This window comes from Mesocricetus auratus, unplaced genomic scaffold (genome assembly GCF_017639785.1).
Source record: "Mesocricetus auratus isolate SY011 unplaced genomic scaffold, BCM_Maur_2.0 Super-Scaffold_100013, whole genome shotgun sequence".
In the NCBI taxonomy this organism is placed as follows: domain Eukaryota; kingdom Metazoa; phylum Chordata; class Mammalia; order Rodentia; family Cricetidae; genus Mesocricetus; species Mesocricetus auratus.
The window spans coordinates 18,883,091-18,906,287 of NW_024429196.1; the positions used below are offsets into that span (position 1 = coordinate 18,883,091).

A 23,197-nucleotide genomic window follows, 5' to 3' on the forward strand; every position below is an offset into this window, starting at 1 on the left:
ACTCAAACTAAAGAAAAGACAGAATAAATCAATACTGTTAGAATCTTCAAACTCATTAACTATAAGCAGACTTTTTATGGTCAGTATTAAGCAGGGAATCCCCTAAGTCCTCAATAGTTTCTAAGGTTTTGCCTGGGGCCATCCCACCTTTTGGCCCTAACATGACAAAAAACATACAGATTTGGTATAATAAATGCTATATACAAGTTAGGTGCATGAACTGAGGGAAATGAAATAGCTTATCAAGGTCTCTCTTCATCTTGTTACATGGTGATACACAAGGTATTCATCTCATTAAGATATGCTGATTATCTCAAGTGTTTACAAGAGAGTGGGCATCTTGGAAACACGTAGTGATCTTTATGTCTTTATCCAAATATTTTATTGACAACCTTTGGTTTTCAAATTTATGGACCCATCCCTATCTTATTTTGTTGTTGTTCAATTGTTGGTGGTGGTGGTTTGGATTATTTTTGAGAATGGCTCTCACTAGGTAGCACAGGATGTCTTCAAATCCTCAATTCTGCTTCAGTTTCTATAGTGTTAGGATTGTAGACATATGCCACCAAGCATGGCTACCACTCCGTATTCTTAACACCATTATTGACTTCGGGATGTGGCATCAAAGACATGATGACACAGAGACCCTTGAAATTCTAGGGCCCTCCCTCAAGGCCTCAGCCTCATCTCCATCTATCTCCCCTGCTCCCTAATGCCAAACACACAGGAATTTACCATCTCAGAAATGCACCATACACTTGTTTGAAATGATTGTTGGGTTCATTACCCCAGTGTTTCTGGATCTGCTATTCTAAATACAGCATTGTTTCCTTTGAACTCACCCAGAGCTTGCTTTTGCTCTTCTAGTACATACTTCCTGCAGGTTCACAGCAACAGCTATTTGTGTATTAGTCAGTCATGCTTTTGTTTATTACTTTCCTGGGACTTGGTTCTTACCTCATTTGCTTTTCATTGCAACCCAGTATGATCTCCTGAGCCCTTCTAGGTCACAGTACTCAATCACAAATGAATATGAGGTCCTTGAGTAACTCATTTCAAAGCACACCAGTCCAACCCATGCTACCAGGAATCTATGGGGCTGTGTGACCTTTCATAAAGCTATCTAGATTTGACTCCCTAAGCACATTCTGCTTAGCAAAGGAACATAACTTGAAATAATAACTTCAAAGGAATATGAGCAACACTGTGGTGAATGAGTGAGCATTGTCAAATAAACCAGCAAGAGGTGACATGGGATCATTTGACGATATTTTGTGCTACAAGCAACAAGTACATAGCAGGGCATCTTGACCTAGGATATGGATTTCTTCCTGATACAGCCTTTCTTGTAACTGTCAGGGGAAAGATTAAGTGAGATTCATAAGGAAGCCTCCTTTTGGCACTAAATTTCTGCAAGCTTGGAGTAATAACTCTAAGGACTCAATCATGGGTTATGAAAACTGGAAGTAGCAGAATTACTTTAATTAGGTGTTAGGGAGTGACTGATAGTGGGTAGGTGCTTGTTGAACAAGCATGAGAATCTAAGTTCAAATCCTCAGCACCCATATAATAGCTTGGTGATGCAGGATATATAGGTAATCCTAGTGCTGAACGGTCAGAGACAATAAGATGCCTGGAACTCAGTGGCCAAGCCAATATAGCTGTTGGTGAGCTCCAGACCTAGTGAGAGACTAAGACCCTATCTCAAGAATGAGGTAGAAAGTAATGGATGAAGCCCTATAACATTGAGTTCTGGCCTCCATGTGCATTCACAAAACTGTGTTCATGTATGCACACACACACACATTCACACATAATATGCATATTCCGAATATACACAAAACAATTTTTAAATAATTTTATCGTACTATGAAGGGCATCTACTCAACTATATCATTACATATTAAAATACAAACATTATTTTAAATATAGAAGATAAATGGAAAATCCAAAAGTGACAAGAGATTCATTTGCACAATATATGTAGAGTGTTATATATTCAAAGTTCTCATGCAACTAAAACAATTCATATCCTGCTCATATGCTTAGGGCCTTATGTAATATCTTATCAGACATTATGGTACAGAGGTAAATAGACTCTCAGCTATACTGATGAGTTCAATCCTCAAAGCCTCAAAAGCCCCACATCAGGCTTTCTGTGTGTTCTTTGTTTGTTGGAGACATAGTCTTACATATAGACCAAGGTTTCTTAAAACTTGCCTTGAGCACTGATCACAAGTGCTAGTATTACAGGTGTGTAAGAAGGTGTGTGTTACCATATCCAACAAAAATTCTAAGCCTCTTGCATGTCATGTAAATGTCTGACATGCATGGACTACAAGTTATTGAGGCCCTATAAAGAGATTTGAAAGTGTGGAGAAATAGAATAATCTAGAGGAAAGACCCATGGTATAGAGAAAACAAAAATGGGTCTCAGTAAAGATACTGGTTGAATTTACTAACTTGATTTCTCTAGGCATTTTATTTAATAAAACTAATTAAATCTACAATTTTATTCCATTTTATTGAAGCCATCCAGTATGGCAGCTTTCTTACAATAACCATAACAAATTAACATGCCACCTATGTGATACTTTTCTTTCAAACTGAACATTGCTTTCATGTGTAGATGATTAGGGGCACTAAAGAAAAAATACGTTGACCATTTTTTTATTTCAAGAGGCAAAACTTTGCTCAAAGAGAAATCAGCAAACTTTCCAGTAACTAGAAAGGTGACTGGGTATCAAGCTCAGGTTAAGCCTAGAAGATAAAGAACCGAGGTTTAGAAAGACAGAGCCTTTCTAAGCTGGTGAGGGTTGTTTGGATGGAGGAAGCAGGGTCAGAAAATAGTGTTCTTGTCAGAAGGAACACTGTTCTCCCATGACAGGTGCAAAACAAAGGAGGATCAGGCACCAGAACTAAGAACACAAGGAAATGGGGAGATACAGAAAGCCCTGAATGAACATAACCCTCAGAACAGCGGTGACATGCCCACGAGCATGTGACAGGGACGATGGCTTCCCAAAGAGCTCTTACTGTTTTCCCAAACATGCATGCCTGGAGGACACGCAGCTTCTTAAATCACCCTGTAATGTACTTTCTTCTTTTTTCTCTGATCCTCAATGCTCACACAAACCGAAGGTGGGGGGCACGGTAAACCAGGTTCAGTGGCAGGTGTGGAACACTGACAAGATAAACTGCAGTGCTCACTTGTGAGGGTGAAAGGCAGAGAACACCTTCTCACATTTACTCCAAAATCTAAAAGATGATGACTTTTTCATCATCCAATAATTATCAAATGTGAGTCTTTTCAGAAATCAATTCACATGGAGAGCAGTTGGCCCTTCTCACACATGTATAAGACAAAAAAGAAACCCTTTCCTTGATCATATGAAACTTCTACCTTAAGCAGGACGGTTGTGAAGAACATGAATAATTAACTTGGAGTAACTGATCTTGAGCTGGGTTAATGGAAACAGACACGTTTTTGTAACTTCACTGTTTAATGAAACTATTTCCCTAGTCACAATAGCTAGTTATTCTGTATCAGATTATCTGAAAATTTTCAATTATTCCCATGCAGTTCATTCAGCTGATGCAACTTCTAAAACTTCACATGGCTTTATCCAAACTAGACATGAATAAAAATAGAAGAAAACAGGGAAAGTATAATTCAAAACATATCTGTGAGGCTGAGAAAATAATAAAGCACCTGCAAAAATAATTCTTGGTTTAAAAGGGATATATTTATCTCAGTGGGAAAAAGGGTGTATGCAAGAATTTTTTTCAATGTCCAAATTCACAAAGTAGTAATAGAGATCTAATCTAGGCTAGTTTATAGAGTAGATGTTCAAAGATGTTCAAATACATGAACAAAAGCAATTCTGAGAGTGAGCACAATTTTTACATAATATATTCTTATTGCACACACACATGAACAAATGTGTTCACACAGACATGTGAAAACTAACATGTTCATAGCGGCATTTCTTTGCTCTGTAGAAAGAGCAAGGAAATTTACAAAGGTAAGTATTTTTTGTTGACATGTCTCAAAATGATTTTTAAGAGGACACAAAACAGATCCTGCCATTCACAACATGTAAGCAAATGTCTTATAAGATTGAGAGACATTTACAGGAAATCAGAGGCAGTAAATCTACTGCCTTCTTATTTATAGCCGTGTTTGTGACGAACACAGAATAACAAGGCAACAAGCCAGTATTTAAGGACTGAAAGATTTATCCAGTCTTAAACATATCAGTCTCCACAGGCCTGGAGTCTGTAACCATTATCACAGTTTAATCTGCCTTTGCAAAACAAAACTGAAAAATATACTGCATGTCTCTGTGATTAATCATTTATATTTAAAGCTAATCTGAATAAATATAAAAGATCCAGAGAAGCAGAACCAAGAACATTGGTACAGGGAGATGATGGAATTTGTTTAGAATACCATGTTCTGAAAGTGTCATGCAACCTTCTGTTAAATATTTGCTTCATTCCATTTTGTCATTCTGATTTGCATTCTAGAAGCCCTTAGAAGCTACAGGATTACTGAATTACAACCACAACATATGTTGGTGAGCCAGAATCCCAGATGAGTGCCTGGGCCCTTCCCTGCCAACTACAGAGAATACTTGTCCTTGAAAATTCCAGAAAAAAAAATGGTTTGGATACATCAGCCTCAACTTCTCACACAATGAGCACCAGTCAGCACAACTCAAGGACCTATAAAAATCATCGGTACAAACAGCTAGTGAATCTTGCCAAACATGGCAGGAGCCTATAGTGGAGCTCAGAAGGCAAAGTACCCTGAATGAAAAGTGGCTTTACTGTGTCAACCCAAAGCAACTTTGGCATGTGGACCCCTGAGCATTTGGTGTGCATCTTCAGAAGACTGCCAGGTATGTCAATGCAGGCTGGGGAAATATGTGTCTTTAAGAAAAATGGAGAAGGCCAAGGAAGGAAAATAGGGGGATAATAAGAGAAACACAGATTGCAGGGGTGAGAGAAATGATAGAGAGAGTGAGGGAGGAGTAGGGGAAAAGAGGTGAATAGAGAGATGAAGGAGAAGAGGATGAAATGGGGAAGGAAGAGGGGACAGACAAACAAAAACTAAGAGCAAACATTAACATTGTCTCTCACATTGTCCTTAACAGCTGCTTTAATCTCCATGACCACACTTATCTGCAGATGTGCATACTTTCCCTTAACCTTGGTAATGTCAAAGAATTTATACAATTAGCTGTTCTTACCCTCTTACTTGAAAAGAGCGACATGTCAAGTAGGCTCAGACATAATTCATAGTCAAACTCTTTTGATTTTTCTTTTTTTTAATCTTTTAGTAAACTAATTTACCCCAGTCAGGCTCTGGTCTTAATTTTTTTTCTTCTAAACAATAGCCCTTAGAGATTTTATCTTCTTTCTTTGGGTTTATAAGAAGACTTGATCCCTGTAATAAATTAAGAAATAATGAGAAATGAAGACCTGTCATCCATTCATCTGTTCTAAATGCAGCCCAAGAGCCCAGAGTTTATATCAGACAACCTCAGTATCTACACAGAGCTGATATCAGAACCAAAGACAACCTCAGTATCTACAATTATCATAACAAGATAACAGGGGCTCTGTGTATTCAATACCTTATAGTACATAAACGATTTCAACAATGCTCATAGATTTTAATCCAGTGTCTATAAGTCATGTGTAGCACTTTTTGCCCTTTAATCCATTAGCATTAAAGTGTTTGTTTTACTTACAAAGTCAAGGCCGCAGCAGACTATAAACTATTCCTGAAGTAGCCTCACATAAAACGAGGTGTAATGTTTGCCTAGCCTCACCCAGATTCATGACCTGGATGATTTCTGGGACCACGTCAGCTATAGCCAGTTCTCCAAACAGACTGGCACAGGCTACAGATGATTCACAGTAAGTTCATTTCTGTTTGTTTAACGCAGGATGGAGGCTTCCAGAATCCTAAAATCCTAAATTTTGTATATTCCTGCAAATACTTGGAAGGAGGGAAAGAAACAAAAACTCTTCCAACTATGTCTGTCCTTCTCATTACCAACAGGAATGGCAGGACACACTGAAATGAGACCCAAACCAAGAACTGAAGCAGAACTTTTGCTGGAAGAAATAAAGGGATGTTGGCATTTAAAAAGTCATGAAGCTGAGCTGGGGAGATGGCTCAGTGGGGAAGAATGTTTGCAGTGTAAGCACAGGGACCTGAGATTGTATCTCAGCATCTTTGTTAAAAGCTGGTCATGGTTGCCAAGGATCCCAACACTATGTGGTGTGGAGACAGAAGAATCACTAGAAGCTTACTGGCCACAAGCCTAGCACCAGGTTCAGTGAGGGACCCTGGCTCAAAGGGTTAGGATAGAGAGATAGACCAGGACTCCCAATATCCCTCGTTAGCCTCCACATGTACCAGCATTCATGTACTCATACACAAATAGGCAGAAGCACCCCCCACACATATATTCTCTCTCACTCACTTGTTTGCTCATTCTCTCTCACACACAAAAATAAATAAATAAAGTCATAACACACAATGAAACTATAATACTGAGGCCCATCCTCATTTTCCTCTAAGAAAGTTCAGAGTTGAGATGACCTAGTATCCTCATATGCTTTATATTTTTGACATAAAACGTTCCCATAGCTGGGTGGTGGTGGCATATGCCTTTAATTCCAACATTCAGGAGACACAGGCAGGAGGATCTCTGAAAGTCCAAGGCTAGCTTGGTCTACAGAGAGTTACAGGATAGCCAGGACTGTTACACAGAGAAACCCTGTCTTGAAAAACAAAAACAACAACAACCAAGTTCCCACAGGGTCATCTTATGAAACCCTTGGTTCCTCTGGCTGGTGGCACAGCTTTGAGGGCTGTGGAGCCTTTGGGGCTGCAGAGGTGAGTCACTGGGGCTGTGCTTAAAGGTGGCATCCCCTTCCGGTCTCAGGCAGAGCCCTCTGCTTTTATCTTCAATGACATGAGCAGTCTCTGCCACATGCTCTTGCCACCAAAATGGATTAACATACCCTGAAACTGTGACCCAATCCTTTCCTCCCTCAAGTGGCTTTTGTTAGGAATTCTCTTATCACAATGAAGAAAAGGAGCTAATTCAGTATGTTTCATCCTAAAAACAATGGTGTTAGGTTTCCCCTGAGCTAAACAAGTTAGACACTTGTGATATATTTCTGCTAATCTATGCCTTTTTGTTACAAGACAGTGTAATGTCACCAAAGAAGAAAATAATCTGGGGTCAGTTGCCTAGATTCGTATTCTCAATGCAATCTTCCATATGACATGATAATGATGAAATTACTTCCTTTCCCTGTGCCTGAATTTCCTCAGCTGTAGAATGGAGCTCTAGACACAGTGACATTTAATAAATGTCAGCTATCCGTTCCTCTCCCAAAATGTTTTGTTTCTTATTAAATGTTCCAACTGGACAATTGCATTTTTAAGTTATAGTAGTGAATGGTCAAATAGTGCTTATTTGCATATTTCTAATTAACATACAGGTTTTACCTCCTGTAATGCATACAGCTAATTTGGGGGGGGCTATTTGCAATATGATGAGATGTCAAAAGGCACAGTTATTGAGGAATTGGTATTACCTAAAGACATTGTATTTATGTATGAAATTACCAAAGAATAACAAATTTGGGGGGAAAAACCCTAGTTATTTATCCAAAGGCCAAACATAAATGGTAGAGGCAACACTTAAAAGACTCAGAATTTAACTGTTTTCCTGCTTCTGAAGAAAACCATGTGGAAAAAAAATCTCACAAGATCACAATTGATTTAAGAGAGAAATATGAAAATTATGACTTTGGGATATAGTTCCCATAGAGCATACCAAGGTTTAATAGATTACCTACAACATAAACAAATGAGACAGAATAAACGCATAATTAAGTTGCTTTCCAATCAATGATTTAACAAACTACAGGTCAGGACAGGTGCTGCAGTGTCCGATGCAGAATATAGGTAGTCCATCACATTAAAACAGCTCACAGGGAGGGAAGGCAAAGCCTAGAGTGAACTCTCTCTCATGGGAGATCCCACTGATATTTGTAATAGACAGCCAAGAAGCCTGTAGGCAAAGGCCCTTCAGGACACAGCCCAAGCCCAGCTCTAGCATGAAACTGATGTACTGGAGATACACTTTCTAACAGGGTCAGGAATGAGTCATCCCTCAATCCCTGAAGTAACACTGACTTCAAATAGCTTCCCAAGGCCAGAAAGATGGCTGCATGGTAGAGTAGTGGGGAAAGGATAGCAGGCAAAACAGTACCCATGCCTGGGACTGAAACTACTCTTCGCAGTAGCTGTAATTTTACTTCAGAGCCAAAAGCAGAAGCTTACTTATAGGCATTTATTTTCTTAAGAATAAGGATTACTTTTAAAAATTAAACTTAGAGAAACACACACAAAAAAGGACATGGAAAAACTACACCAGCAATCTGAAAAATTAACCACAGGTAAATGTGCTGTATACTTTTATTGCTTTTGTCATGGTTGTAATAGATCCTAAAACATTTCACCATATTCCAATAGTTATGATATAATTTTAATCGAATATGTATAAATCTAGTTATTGTGCTAATGATATGTTTACAATAAAAAGTGATTTTTTAACAACCATCATTAGATCTTTCAGATTGTATTTGTATTTAATACTCCCTAGATGTTTTATAGCTACAGAGAACTTAATCATAAGCAAATCAATACTAACACCAGAGTGAGCAACCATTCCACTGTCAGAGATTGACTGAGATATAAAATATTGGCATTAAGTACTGGCTACTTGTGAACAAGTGAAATGGCCAGATGTTGCCAGAAGTGGTGCAAATTGGCCTATACACCTCATATGACACTTTTAAGACTATTTGCTGAACAGAAGTGCAACCATATGCGCCAGTAGTACACCCAAGAATTTACACAGCAGCATTGTCTTATTAGCCTCAAAGAGAAACAAGCCAGCATCTATCAAGGGTGGAACATGTAAATTAACTGCGGCACATCCCATGCAACGCAATGCTGTACAGCAAAGAAAATCAACGAAGTATTGAAATGACCACAGTGGATGACTATGACCAATATGAAGCTGGGTGCAAGAATTTAGACATAAAGCAATTTAGTTCACTTAAAATCTCAAAAACAGGCAGAATATATATCAGGAAGGAAATAACTTGGTTGTCTTTAATTAAGAAGGAGAGAACACAGACTGAAAACAGTCAGACCAGGGATTTGAGTGCTGACTCTGTCTGTGGTGTGGTTCTATGAGTACAGTGCCCTTGAGCCCCCTGATCTGAGCACATGAGTTACAAACTCCTTAGCAAACATACCCTTTATCAATAAGAGCAAGAATTGAGAGTTAAGCAGGGTGGTGGTGGTGACATAGGCCTTTAACCCCAGCACTCGGGAGGCAGCAGCCCATCTTTGTGTTGAGGATAGCCTGGTCCATAGAGGGAGTTCCAGGACAGCCTGAGTTACATAGTGAGACTTTGTCTCAAAAAGCAAAAAACAAACCAAAACAAAACAAAAAGAATCGAAAGTTAAAAAAGAAAGGCCTCTTTCCGACCTCACAAGTAGATCTGTCTCTGTTAGTCTGCTTGAGCAGCCATGCTGTATGTCTGAGTGGTTTAAGCAAGAGAAAGTTATGTTCTCACAGTACCAGACCCTGGGGCAAAGAACCTAGGTGTATGGCTATTCTCTTGCTGAGTCCTTTTGATGTATTAGCCTCCCTGCTGTCTCTTGGGCTCCTAAAGCCACTGATACCTTACTTCTCACCCCATTTAACCCTCTTGAACCCCGTGACATGCTGTCTCCACATAAATCTCAGCAGCGGCCATACATGATTTATCAGAAGCAAGTCACCGGAAACAAGTTCTCTGCTTCTCTACTAATTCTCAGAAAACTGAGGGAAATCTTAGGATTTTTCTCTACCCTAAATTGTCACAGCTCCAGCTTCTAAACCATTTAAATATCAGTATTATAACTACCTACAAGTGCCCATTTCCCAGTTTTTAAAGCCTATGTACAATAATACCTTAAGAAGCAAACAAACAAAAAATACAGAATTCTAAGCTTTTCAGAATTACATAGAAATTATTTTTAAATCAAACACAATGAATCTAATTGCATCATTCAGTTAAATAATGTCATTGTAACCTTCATGTAGTAGAGCATGCCTGTGGTGCCAGGTACTTAGGAAGCTGAGGAAGGAGAATAATTTGAGCTCATGAGTTCAATACCAGCCCGAGTAATACAGCAAGACTCCATTTAAAAAAATGAAAATAAGAAAATAAATTCCAGTTCTCATGACCAAACACTCCTCTAATACTAGCTATCAATAGTCCTAGCTACACACAGGTACATAACCAACACCAACACAAGCTCCATGTTTAACAAACAGGAACTGACAATAAGAAGAACATTTGCACACTATATAATAACCTAACATGGTTACTCCTACTGTTGGCCATGAGTTTCTGCAAACACTCCCCCAATTCACTTCTATTAGGGATCTAACCATGTCAGAGTAGCTTTTGCTTATTTTCATATGGCAGCAAAACAGGAATGTTGTTGCAATGGTGATTACATTATCAAAGCAAAAGTATAATTTTCAGCTCCTAGCCCCTGCCAGGCTGCTAGGCTTTTCTCTGGGAGACTGTGAGCGGGTTTCTGATGGGCTGCTTAGATAATTGCTACCTCTGATCCATGCCATACAGAGGACCTCATTCCATTGAGACTCTAGGGGAGAACCTCTTCTTTTTTACTCTTTTGACTAGACTTTTTTTCCTTCTTACATGCTCACATATGTTTTAACAATCTATAGCTCCATTTAAATGATTGAACAGCTGCCTGAGTCACTCACAACTGTGTCTCAAGTAAGCATACTTTCCTAAGAATTCAATGTCAAAAAGACATTACATATAGGGAAACAAACTCCAGTTCATTCACATGCAGTGCAGAAATCCCTGAGCTCCCTTCTTGTGACCCGAGCTCTCAAATTTTCACACAAGAGGAGCACATGGCAAGAAGGGACAACTGGAAATGGAGGTGGCCTCTCAATCAAGAGCTTAAACAATGACGGACTCTATACCATTAATTCAGATTCAGTGTAACTTGCTCATTTGAAACACCTCAGTTTCAGTTTTCACCACTTTCCTCAAGCTGCTTGGTGTCATCTATTGCTCCACTAAAGCTCCTATTCCGAAGGCTCTTAGAGTTGTCTTGCTTTGCAGCATCCGATGCTCAACCCTGCTGCAATGATTAAAAGCTCTGCAGTTGAGTTGTCCATGTTCAGATCCGCTACCCCAAGAACAAAATAAAGTGGGTGCTTGACATATAAAAAGTTCTGGCTACCATCCCTTTAACCTAAGCTAAATAACTAAATCACAGACCCTTCAGGCATTCTAGGAACTCCATGACAAGTTCTGTGCATGTTACCATTGGACAAGTAAATGTACTATAAGCTCTTCATACTGCCCAGCTACCTGACACGAGTAGAACATTGATGGACCACACTAAGGGAGCCACACTTGGCTTGATCTTTTTCTTTCTGAATGTTCCTTTGCAAACAGGTTTCCTCCTTCTTAACCTACTGTCTCATTTCCCACTTGCCTAAAAGTTGCCTTATATGCTTTTGGCATATTCAAGTGGTATAAGAGGAGACTAATGGCTGTGCAGGGATCACCTGAGCCTGTATAAGGGATATTCCATATTACTGATATGGAATCAGTAACTACAGACATATCAGGCAGACTACTGTGGTCTACTGTGACCAATAAACCTGAATGAAACTCTCGGAGACAATGTCACAGAAAGTCATCAAACTCAACTGGAATTGAGAGGGGGTCAAGTGTTATGGTCTGCAACAACAAAAAAAACCCACAAAAGTTCAAAACTGGATTCACAGAAGATCCCTGCCAAAAACACATGGGGCAAGAGCAGAGTCTGGACTCTTGATAAAAGACCCAAGATATAATAGAAATGAGTGACATCCAAAGAAGCAGTTGGTGTTTCCAACAGAACCATTGATCTAGGCAGTGAGCTGCATACACAGATTCACTAGTCAGAAACTGACCATCGATCAGCCAGGAAAGCATGCTCTCCTTAATATCCTTCTCCCATCTCCAGTGTCACTAAGAGATGCTACATGAAGACGCATGCTCACCCACACACTTCATGAGGCTTCAATATGGTCACTTGTATCTCATGAGGTAATACTGACTCAAAACTATGTCCCTCAGGGGGCTGACTACTGTGTGCCTCCTCTGGGACTTGAAGTATTTTCTGTTGCAATAATTTATTTAGGCAGCCTGATGCTTTCTGCTAGGCAGAATTTTACCACAGTTTAATGACATGAAGACTGCTTCAATTTCTAAAAACAGCCAAACAGCTAAGTTACACCTGAAGCCATCATCCAATCCATTGAACCTTAGAAGTGAGAAGCAAGGAGAGCTTTCTCTTTTCTTAATCCAAAGTCACAGGAAAAAGGAGGGGGAGGAGGAGGAAGAGGGGGGGAGGAGGAGGAGGAGGAGAAGGAGGAGAGAAGAAGAAGAAGAAGAAGAAGAAGAAGAAGAAGAAGAAGAAGAAGAAGAAGAAGAAGAAGAAGAAGAAGAAGAAGAAACAAGATAAAGAAATATCCATATTGCCACATCATAGTTTGGGGCATGGATGCCCCTCCCCAAAGACTGTCAAAGCCCAAAACTCATTCCTATCATAGCATTTCTGTCTTTCTGTAAGAAGAAATGCTCCATTCTGCAGCTGATTCTCCCCAACTTTCCAGGCAAGAATACAATTATTATTCAGTCACATTTGAAGCATAAATATTTTCATTAGGACATTAAACTGCACTCGTTTCACTTCGATTTCAAGTAAAAATATTGCATAAACCTTCAGAGTGTGAATTTATAACCACTTAAAAAATAAAACTGCATTTTAAATATACTTCTCAACACCATGGACTTGAGAGCTCCCTTACCTGGCGGACAAAGCTGTTTGAGGTGGTGTCTGATGACGTGCTTCCATCAGAGCCTTTAAACCTATTTTTCCTCCTGGCTCCTTTTCCATATGACTACATAAAAGAGAAAAAGAGAAATAAGATGATCATAACCTTTCATAGGAATCTAGCCCCATTCAAGAAAATGTCAGAATCTAAAACTGGTAATTAATTTGCTATGTGTAGGCATCATTGGAAAATTAATATTGGGGAGCCATTAAAACTTCTTTCAGATTCATAAGTAACACAGGGCCAGAGTCGAGGCAAAGCACTTAGTGACTGGTAGACTGAGTCAATGCATATTCACTGAGATATTTTAGCATCCGAGAAGGAAATCCACTAAAGACAAAACATTTATAAAAGTAACTTACAAACAAGAAGTTCAAGGTAAGAACAGGAGCAGGAGAAATAAACAGGATTTCTTACAATAGCAGAATTGAGTTGAGCACAAATGTTTACCAACAAACTTGCTTTTCTGTCCTAGAGTTCACATTTGGAGCTGTGGCAATAAACTATGCATGAATCGATGTGAATTCTAAGCAAGAGAAGTCACTGTGAGCATTAGACATTAAAACATAAGTATCATTCTTACAGGTTTGAGGAAAACAGCTTATTTTGCCATCCAATGTGTGAGTGTGAGAAAAATACTTCAACCCTGAATTTTAGATTTAAATAAACAGAGATGCGAATCCTATTTATGTCATACTTTGAAAAATTCTTTAAGTTTCAAGCACTACTATTATCTTTAAATGTGATTATTTTTAGGTATTAAAGGAATATCGAGGGTTTGTTTTAGAGAGAGAGAGAGAGAGAGAGAGAGAGAGAGAGAGAGAGAGAGAGAGAGAGAGTTGTTTATGGAATTTAGGGCAAAAGCTAGCTCACAATAAGTGTTCATATACTATACAAAAAGTGTGAAAGCCCTGTGAGGACTGGGAAGTGGAAGGAACAGCCTGGGCTAAATACATGATTTATAGAGACTTCATTAAATGATCAAAAGTAATCTGTCTTTTAAAAACCATACTCAAGTTTTGAAAATGTTGCTTTATTATATTTGATTATTTATAAGGGTTTCATAAAACCAAAATCATCCTATAAAGCCTAATATATGTAGCACTTATACAGGCTCAAATCTCTTGTGAACATTTGTGTTCTGAGTCATTTAGATGGATTTGCCATCACTGAGAATGTGGTGCAATATTAAAGAAAAAAATTCTTAAGTGTTTGTCCTGTGGCAAGTGTCTAAGGGCTTTATGTAATACAAACATGTTTCCGTGGCGTCTGATTAACTCTCAAATTTGTAAAAGGAAAGAGGAGTGGGGCTGGGATTTCCTGTGATATACAAGGCTCTCCTCACTTCACAGCTTATTCTTCTTACTTATATAAACATTATTCTGCAAACTGTTGAAAAATAACATTCTTTTAACAACACTCTTCCTTTCCCAATTCTTTTGTAAAGGTTTTGACAAAGCCATTTTTACCAGGCCAAAGAAGACTAAAATGAGGTATGAAAATCCCCTATATTTTTAAAAAATGCATTATTCTACATGGAAACTTCCCTATTACTTTGAAATAATTTTACGCTCTTGCTCTTGCTCTTGCTCTTACTCTTACACTCTTACTCTCATCTTACTCTGTCTCTCTCTCTGTCTCATATCTTATCTCTCTCTCTCTGCTCTGCACGGGTTGGTTACCTCTCACCCCCCTTTTCCCTCCCAGTCCACCAATAAACTCCACGTGGGATCGTTGAGTCGCGGTTTGTGTCTCCTTACTGGATAAACCTAAACATTTTAACAACATATAGCATATTTATTTAGGACACTAGTGAGCAGTTTATGTAAAACACATTATTTACTCTCATGAAGAATATGTTATTTTTGAGAACAAATACAAAATATAGTCTTATTGTTTTTTTCTCTTCCCTTTTGGTGCCATTTTGAAATGGCTAGAAAGCAACAATTCAATTATCCTTTATTTCATCGTTTTAATGATAACAACAATAATTGTTCTTCAGAGGCTTGGGTGTCTTAAGCTTTTCCTGGCTATTCAAAATTGCACAATCAGTCCCATGGGAACAGAGGACAAATGCTGAAGATAGTTAGTCCCCGGAGAGGCTGCTGCTCTTAAAAAAAGAAGGAAAGAAAGGGAGGGAGGGAGGGAGGGAAGGAGGGAGGGAGGGAGAGAGAGAAGGAGGGAGGGGAGGGAGAAAGAAAGGAAGAAAGGAAGGAAGGTTAGATAACAGACAGACACATTTAAAACTTCATAATAATTTTTCCAATCTCCTGGTAATATTGTTCACAAACATTATTTCAGGTGTACTTAGCTTTCAACAGAATATATGTGCTATAAAAATTTTCAGTTTTCAACTGTTTTATACACAGTTTATACGCTACAAAAATATGACATACTAAGTTATATGCAAACTGGTTTTTTTTTAATCTTTGTTTGTGAATGATGTATGTAGGTGGTGTCTGTGTATGTAGGTTTGTGTCTATATCCATGTGTATTGAGGTCCACACCTTCTATGCTGTTTGAGACAGTGTCTCCTGTGGTATGCTGCAGTGGATAGCAGGCTAGCCGGTCCATAAGCTTCCGTGGATTCTCCCATCCCTGCCTCCCATCTTACTGCAGAGGAGTACTGGGATTACAACTATATGCCACCAGGTCTCCTTTTACATGTGTTCTGGGGATTCAAACTCAGATCCTCATGCTTGCATGGCAAGTGTTTTATCCACTGAGTCATCTCTCCAGACTCCCCTAGTAGGTTTTACACTCTCCCTCAATCACACGTATCTTTAAGGAGTGACTAAAAGCATTTAAACATTTGGAATAGTGTTATAGACAGTTGCTATTCAAAGCATGTCATATTTATTGGAGCCAAAATAAACCAATATGATCATTTATATCTCAATCCTATGATTTTACTCATTTCAATGTAACTGTATTTTTTTCACTGTCTATAAAGCCCTACTCCACAGAAATTATACCATGAATCTTTCCAGGAACCTGTGTCTAAGGGAGAAGCCCCTGCTACTGTTCTGCTAAACAGAGCATGTTCAGTCCTAAGAAGGACATCAGTGTCACCTTCCACCACCACCAAAACCCAAAGAACATCACAGAGTTCAGAAAAGGTGCTGGAAGAAAAACAAAACAAAACAGTAACAACGAAAAAACCAAAAAACCAAAACAGTGTTTCCTGGACATGACCTAATGAAGTACTCATGAGCTCACTGCAGCTATGGATACCTACACAAGACCTGCATAAGACTGGACCCATCGGCATTCCATCACGTAATGGGAAGGGCACATGATGCTCCATCCCTTTCTGAGAGATTACTGATGCCTAGTGGTGGTTCAAGGAGGGATCGTTTTCTTCAGTGTTGTAGCCACAGATAAGTTGTCCATGTTCATGCAGTCAATCCTAACTAAACTTTGTGAGTTGTATACACAAAAGTCAACAGAAGAGGGACTCCTTGGGAAGAAGGGTTCAACAAGTAGAAGAAGGGAAAATGAGACAGGGTAATAAGTGTGAAAATGACTAAAACCTAATATGTACTTGTATGAGTTTGTCCAAAAATGAAAAGTTTCCTTTAGTTCAATGCATATTTAAAATTAAGTCCATTTTGTCTGAAATGGCTTGTTTTTAAAAATTAACTTATACCCTGGAAAATTAGGGCTAAAACAAAGAAACTATAAGGAGGGTATCCCTACCCCCAGTTGGATGGCATATAAGAACTAAACAATATTTAGTTAGCTATATTTGGAAAAGAAACAGCAATTCCTTCATTTTCTACTTTAGGCGCCTCTATCTGCATAAACGATGGTCTCTCAATGTCGATTAGCAACTATATGACACCTAATATTTGAGACAGTTAAGCATCAGAGCAGCTCCAGTTGAAAAGAGGAAGAGAGAGAAAAGAAAGGAGTTTGGCTGGAGTGTAAAAGGCAACCCACAGAGTGCCAAACACGTGCTCTCCCTGACTCCTTCTTGGAACGCCCCAACAGTCACTCATTTATACTGAGAATGGTGTTGACATGCAGCTACATAAAACTAAATTGTGTCATTATACTAAGGGAGAGGCACATAATTAGGCTGTCTAAACACTTCAAAAATTTCAGAAATTATAACAAAATTAAGAAATTTACACAAACATATTTTAAAATACATGGTGATCTCAGTACCAGCTTTGTGCGAATAATCTGCAACACTGGTTAATTCTCAAAAACAGATTTGTTTTGAAAATCAGCAGATAAATGCTCATGTTTAGAGAGGTTGCTAAAGTCTCAGTTTTGAATGAGTGAAGGGGACAGTAGTAGTTAATTATGGGGATTTCAACATGGAAAACAAAGTTCTCGTGGCAGCCCCTGGGGACAGCTTTAAGAAAGATGTGTGTGCTTGATGCTTTTATGTGACAAATTGCTGTCCATGGGCAAAATGCTGATGACTAAAATTAGTTTGTTTCCACTCAATTAGTCGTTGCTGACATTCATCCCTTTCAGACTTTCATCATCTTGGGAACAAGGTCAACATGACCAAAATTATTGAAGAGGGATCTGTTAAGTCCCCTTGTTTAGAGGCACTGTAAACAAAGACCTTAGGTCCTCTACTAGGTGAGAAGTAGCTGAGATTGCCTCCTTAGGGAAAAGGAAATACAATTGTTTTTCCTATGGATCCAGCTCACTCTGAAACAGAATCAGAAGATACACTGCTCTTTGGGGTGAGGCTTGGCAGGTGGAACAGGAAAGAAGTTGTCCTGGAACTTCTTTCCTGGGGGGAGAGGGGGCTGAACAGAAAATGAAGAGGGGGTCGGGGATGAAGGTGGTGGGAGGTCAGAGACAGGTGTGTCATTTTTTTTCACAATGCCAGGCTTGAAATACTTCCTGAGGAAGGCTCAGTTGCTTTAAGGGACATCATAAATAATTGTAACTCTGTACTTGTAAAATAATAATAATAATGTGCAGTGCTTGTCATATATGGTCAATAAACATAGACTTGTCTGAGTGTCACAAAATTGAAGAGTTCTTCCTTCCCCTTCACAGGGTTAACATATATAACTACACTTTACTAGAAAAGGTCAAGACTACATACTATATATTACAACAGAGTCAAAGGCAGCAGCAGGTAAATTATAGAACATGAAAAGAGGCTATGAATTTAGATCTGCAAGAGAGTGCTTTCCTAGAATGTGCAAAACACTAGGGTCCATCCCCCAGCCCCACAAATTGGGGAGGTGGGAGACAGTGGAAGGAAGGGCTCAAACAAGTTGAATAACTAAACCTCATATCACTCAAATATTAAATTTGGAATTCCAAAAGCATACTCCAAATTTCTGATGGGCATGATTTTTCAGTTGCTACAAAACCCTGACACTAATACCATTCAACAGGAAAGCAGCCAATCCTTGGAATGAGGGTTCCAGTAACACCTACAGCATGGGAGCCCAGCCACTGAATTTGGAGACAAGACTTATACACAACAAGGGCCTAAGCATGTTTCTGGGGATCCAGGCCTAACTTGGTTAAAGAGCAATGGAAGGAAGGCTGCCACTCTTCTGATAAAGCTCTTTGCAACAGCAGGTCAGGATGTTGCCATGACCAGACAGACTGTGTTTCTATGGTGTGCAGAAAGGCAGCTGGGGATCTGGCTGGGGCAGAACCAGCTGGGATCTGTTGCTAGGAGCAAAACAAACAGGCCCTCTGCTTCCTGTCCTTCATTGTCAGGTGTGATGAGAGATGCTGGCTGGCTACCGGCTCTTTGAGGCCTAATTTGCAGAGCGCCTGTTCTGTTTCCAGTCCATTTCCTCTTCTGTCACTATCTTATTCCCAATCCTTCTCATCTGCTTCCCATCCACCCAGCCTTCCCAGGAGCTTCCCCATTACTTAGAGAAGGACCAGCTATGATTTTTAGAATCATGATGTCCAACAAAATGTGAGCCATCTATGTATTACACATTCTCTAGTAGTCACAGTAACAGAGGAAATTAATTACAATGCCTTCCTTGTATTTAACTCAATAAAACAAAATACTCTCACTTCAATATGTATTTAGTTTAAGAGTTATTAATGGAGATGTGTCCTGTTTATTATGCACACAGTGAGCCTTTGAAACCTCTCATGTGTTTCACATATACGACACGTCTCAGGTTGGGCTGGCCACATTATCAAGTGACCAGAGGCCACAGGGAGATAGCACCTAATATAGTAGACTGTCAGATTTGAAGCTTGGAGAGCCCTAGAAAATCCTTGACTTTCTTACTCCAGCTATACTCTCATACTATCCAGTCATTATTTAAAAACCAATGCAATCTGGTAAAATCCGGATGTTTAAGATTTGTACTGACATGAGCTTGTACTTCTTACATGAAGAACACATCTGCTCTGTTCCTGGTGGTGCACTTGGGAGCAGAACTCAAATGGATGAGGTTATTGCATCTCCTTGGATGAAACAAATGATGAAGAGTTTCCGAATCTATATCTTTTACTTTGCTCCTATGAAAACTGTACTCTTGAGGATTTTTAAAAAAAGAAGCAGCCACTGACTCTTGAAGCCAATGATGGCTGAGAAGTTTGTTTGTGAATGGAGGCTCCACTTGTAAATTTCTGGGGAGAATTATTATTTAGCACCTTCAGCAAAAGGAACAAGATCCCAACACGCCAAACAAAAGTAAATAAAATGAGAAAGAAAACAAAATAGAAATAAGAAAAGGTGAGGGGAAATATTCCCCGGGCAGCCTTCTTTCTCAGGTAGATTTACAGCTAGTTTGTTCTGCCCAAACAAAGATCAAAGGGTTAATGGTTTTGCCAAGTTCCACAGGGACCCTGTGATGCCAGGACTTACCAGAAATAAAAGAAGCAGTGTAACTCTGCCCTCGCATAATACGTATAAGATAAACACAATTAAGGTAAAATAGTTTTCATTTTTAGGAGCCCCCAAAAGCAGGAGAGGGTGAACATTAAAACTTACTTGACATACATGTATTTATAAAATCCATTACCTCTTTTCATCTCTATCCCACATCTATGTAGTCCTGGCTTGGTGTTTAAGAAGTCTGATGGTCACAGGTCTACCTAACATAGCCATGATCTTTTCATCACTTTCGAGTTTAGACATTATTAGCCCTTGCCCAAAGTGTTGAATATCTATTAATCCCACCCCTTTCTTGCAGCTCTGCCTGTGCACTCTCAGAACATCCACAGAACATTCTCCGTGGATCTGGCAGGTGAGCTGTCACGCGGCTCCTTCTCTGAACCCGTTCCACAGATCTGTTATTCAAAGTCTTCAACATGTGACTTCAGATAGTCTTTTCAACCTGATGCCTGGCATTACCCAAAGGAACCCTTTCCATGCTTTCCACACTAGAGATTACAAGTACACACTATGGAGACTTCTAATTTCTACAATAGCTTTACATGTGGCTCCCATTACGTCTTTCAAAGTTTGGGTTGAAATCTAGCACACCCTCCAAATGTCCTTTCAGATGCCACCTCCCTTGTCAAATATTGCAGATAACTCAAGACTTACGACCTTTACTGCATTCTCCAGCAGACCCACCCACACAGATGCCTCCTTTGCCACTCGTGAAACTACAGGAGTATAAATTCTTTGCAGGGAGAAAATTCTACCTGTCCACTCTAGATTAATTTCCAATTACAGCTATATGCTGGGTATTTGCTGATTTGCATTTAATTAGAAATAATCATGTAAATTAGTACTCTCACCTAAATACAGTTATTTTTTGTCTCAGTGTATCAGCCCTTAACTTTGATTGCCAAGATTTCAAAACTTCTATTTTTATCACAAGAATAAAAAATTTCTTTAAAAAACCAAAGTACATAAACAAATTTCAAAGAGAAGAGACATCACAACAACTTTCCTCTCTCAATCTTCAAACCCTTCATGCCTGCACAACCTAAGTCTCTGAGTACATCTTTTAACGTCTCAGCTGACAAGCAAGTATCATGATAAAATCAGGAGCCTAAAACAAATGTGAGCTTTGTGGGTTCAAACTCAAATCCCCTGGCAGAATCTGGATGTGAGTGTGTTGGTTAATTACAGGTCCCCCACCAGGCTTGTGAGTCAAGAGCCCAGGCAGACTGAAGCCTATCTGCTTTACCACCACAAAAGAAATGAATCTCTGACTTACCAATCCATAATGTCCATGCTTTCTCCCTCTCTCTAATCAGTGTAAACTGCATTCTAAGTTAGAACATGCAGTTTCCAGCGGTCAAAGGGAGCTCAATAAAGAGTCAATAAGACGGCTCAGCAAGTAGCAGCAGCAGGCAGGAAGCCCTAGTACCTACACTCAAAACTCCTCAGACCCACATGGCTGAAGGAGAAAACCCACCGGCCTTCTGCAACGTACCCGCTGACCCAGCACACACAACCTTTCGGCCTGCACACACGTGAGCACACATGTGAATCAATAGCGCCCATGCAAAACATGCTCCCATGCAAAGCCACAAACACACAGAGGAAGTTCAATGGAGCTTGAATTACACACATGGGTTACCACTGTCATGGTACAGAAATGCTCCCAGAGCAGCAGTACATACTTGTGACCTTTCTCAGAAGCCCCACTACTACACAGTAAGCCCTCGTCCCCGTGGATTTTACGTTATGTGTTAATTATGTACACACATACCACAGTTTACAACCTGGCAAATGTGGGGTTGCAATAAGCAAGCCAAAGCAATTAGAGCAAAGGCGAAGCATTCTCCTGGATTCACCCCTGTCTCTTCCTAGCACTTTCCAGCTAGCCCAAGTGTCAGGTCTGAAGGCTTTGCCCCAAGAATAAAAGTTGAGAGACTCCTTACCGCCCAGGTCTGGGGGTGTCTGGAATACCAACTGTACCTGCCAAAGTCTTACGTAAAAGCTACCTTATCACACCCGACGCCTACAACCAACATCTCCTGTTTCACAACGAACAGCAGCAGAACAGAATTTTTCCAGAAACCGTTAATACTCATCAGAGAAGGGAACCCAGGAGCAGCTAGAGTGGCTTTCCATTTCAGGGTAAACAGAAACAAAAACTTTTCTCTCATCCCCAACTCTCTGCTCTCTTCTTAAAGCAAAGGAAAAAGGGGGTCCAAGGGACAGCTGAACTGTCTGGATGGCACAGAGCCCCAGGTGCCAAGGATGGGGGGGGTTGAGGTTGGCCTCTGGGGACAAGGCAGGGGGGTTCCACGCCCATCTCGACTCCGCAGAGCATCCCACCTCCCCGCCCAGCTCCTAGGGGAGACCACCAGAGACAGTGGCCGGAAACAGCGCTGCGGGATGCCGAGCCCTTTCCCTCCCGTCAGGACTCACGATCTTGAGCCGGTCCAGTCCGCTCGCCTGGTCCATAGCTCTCCATGTGCTTCTCCCTGGCAGGGGCGCGGACCGCCGAGCGGCGTGGCCCGGGAGAAGCCGGGGCGGAGCGGCAGGTCGTCCTCGCCCCTTCCCACTGGCTTTTCAGAAAGCAAAGAAAAAAAAAAATGGAAGCCGGAGCAGAGCAGGGGAAGGCGCACAGGGGCAGGGTCCGGGTCAGCCCGGGGATGGGGGAGGAGGTGGCGAAGGAGACCCAAACTGGAGAGGGAGGCGAGGTCTCCGATCAGGAAAGGAGGCGGCGGGAGGGACTGAGGTCGGAGCCCCAAGGCTCACAAAGCCAGCAGAAGGCGCGGCGCTTTGGCTACCTGTGCTCCGAGCGCCCCCGCGGGAGCCGCGCTCTCCAGCAGCTCCATCTGGCTCTCCTGCGCCACCGCCGCTATGGGAGGCGACTTGGACGTGTCGCTTTGGACCATCGGCGAAAAGTCGGCTCCAAGGCGGCGGGTCCCCTTCTCCACGCCTCGGGTCCCCTTCTTCTTCACCCTGTGATCGGCGGCTCTCAGTGAGCGGGACGCCGCTGCAGCATGTTGCAAAGCCTAGAGGCAGTGGCGCCGGCACGCGGCTGGGTGGCCAGGGAGAGGGGCTCGCGCTCTTTGGGGCCTCGGGGCCAGCGAGCGGCCCAGACGCGGACTGCGGGGCGGGCGGTCTCCCGGGAAGGTCCCCGCCAGGAGGGAGGGCGCTCCGGGAGCGCGAGCCAGGGGGAGGCGCGTCGGAAAGCGAGAGTGACAAGCCACTGCCACTCTGAAAAGTTCCTCGCGGGAGGCGCGGGCCGCGTGGGCTCCGACTCGACTGCCGCCCGTCGCCGTGGCACTCG

General features: G+C 40.9%; 1 protein-coding gene across 10 annotated transcripts in view; it reads right to left on the reverse strand.

The window, feature by feature from the left end:
* The window catches only part of Cacnb2 (calcium voltage-gated channel auxiliary subunit beta 2), a 327,915-nt gene extending 304,958 nt beyond the window's left edge, over positions 1–22,957 (reverse strand). For 6 of the 10 annotated variants that reach the window (XM_021233649.2, XM_021233647.2, XM_005081270.4 and 3 more), the window contains exons 1-2: positions 22,692–22,957; positions 13,005–13,097 (exon numbers count right to left, since the gene is read on the reverse strand). In XM_021233649.2, coding sequence (XP_021089308.1) covers positions 13,005–13,097; positions 22,692–22,799 — 201 coding nt within the window. In that variant the 5' untranslated portion in view covers positions 22,800–22,957. Of the gene's footprint in view, positions 1–13,004; positions 13,098–22,326; positions 22,493–22,691 lie in introns of those variants that run through there. The other 4 variants (XM_021233650.2, XM_021233651.2, XM_021233648.2 and 1 more) reach the window with 1 other exon arrangement.
* Positions 22,958–23,197: the final 240 nt, after the last annotated feature.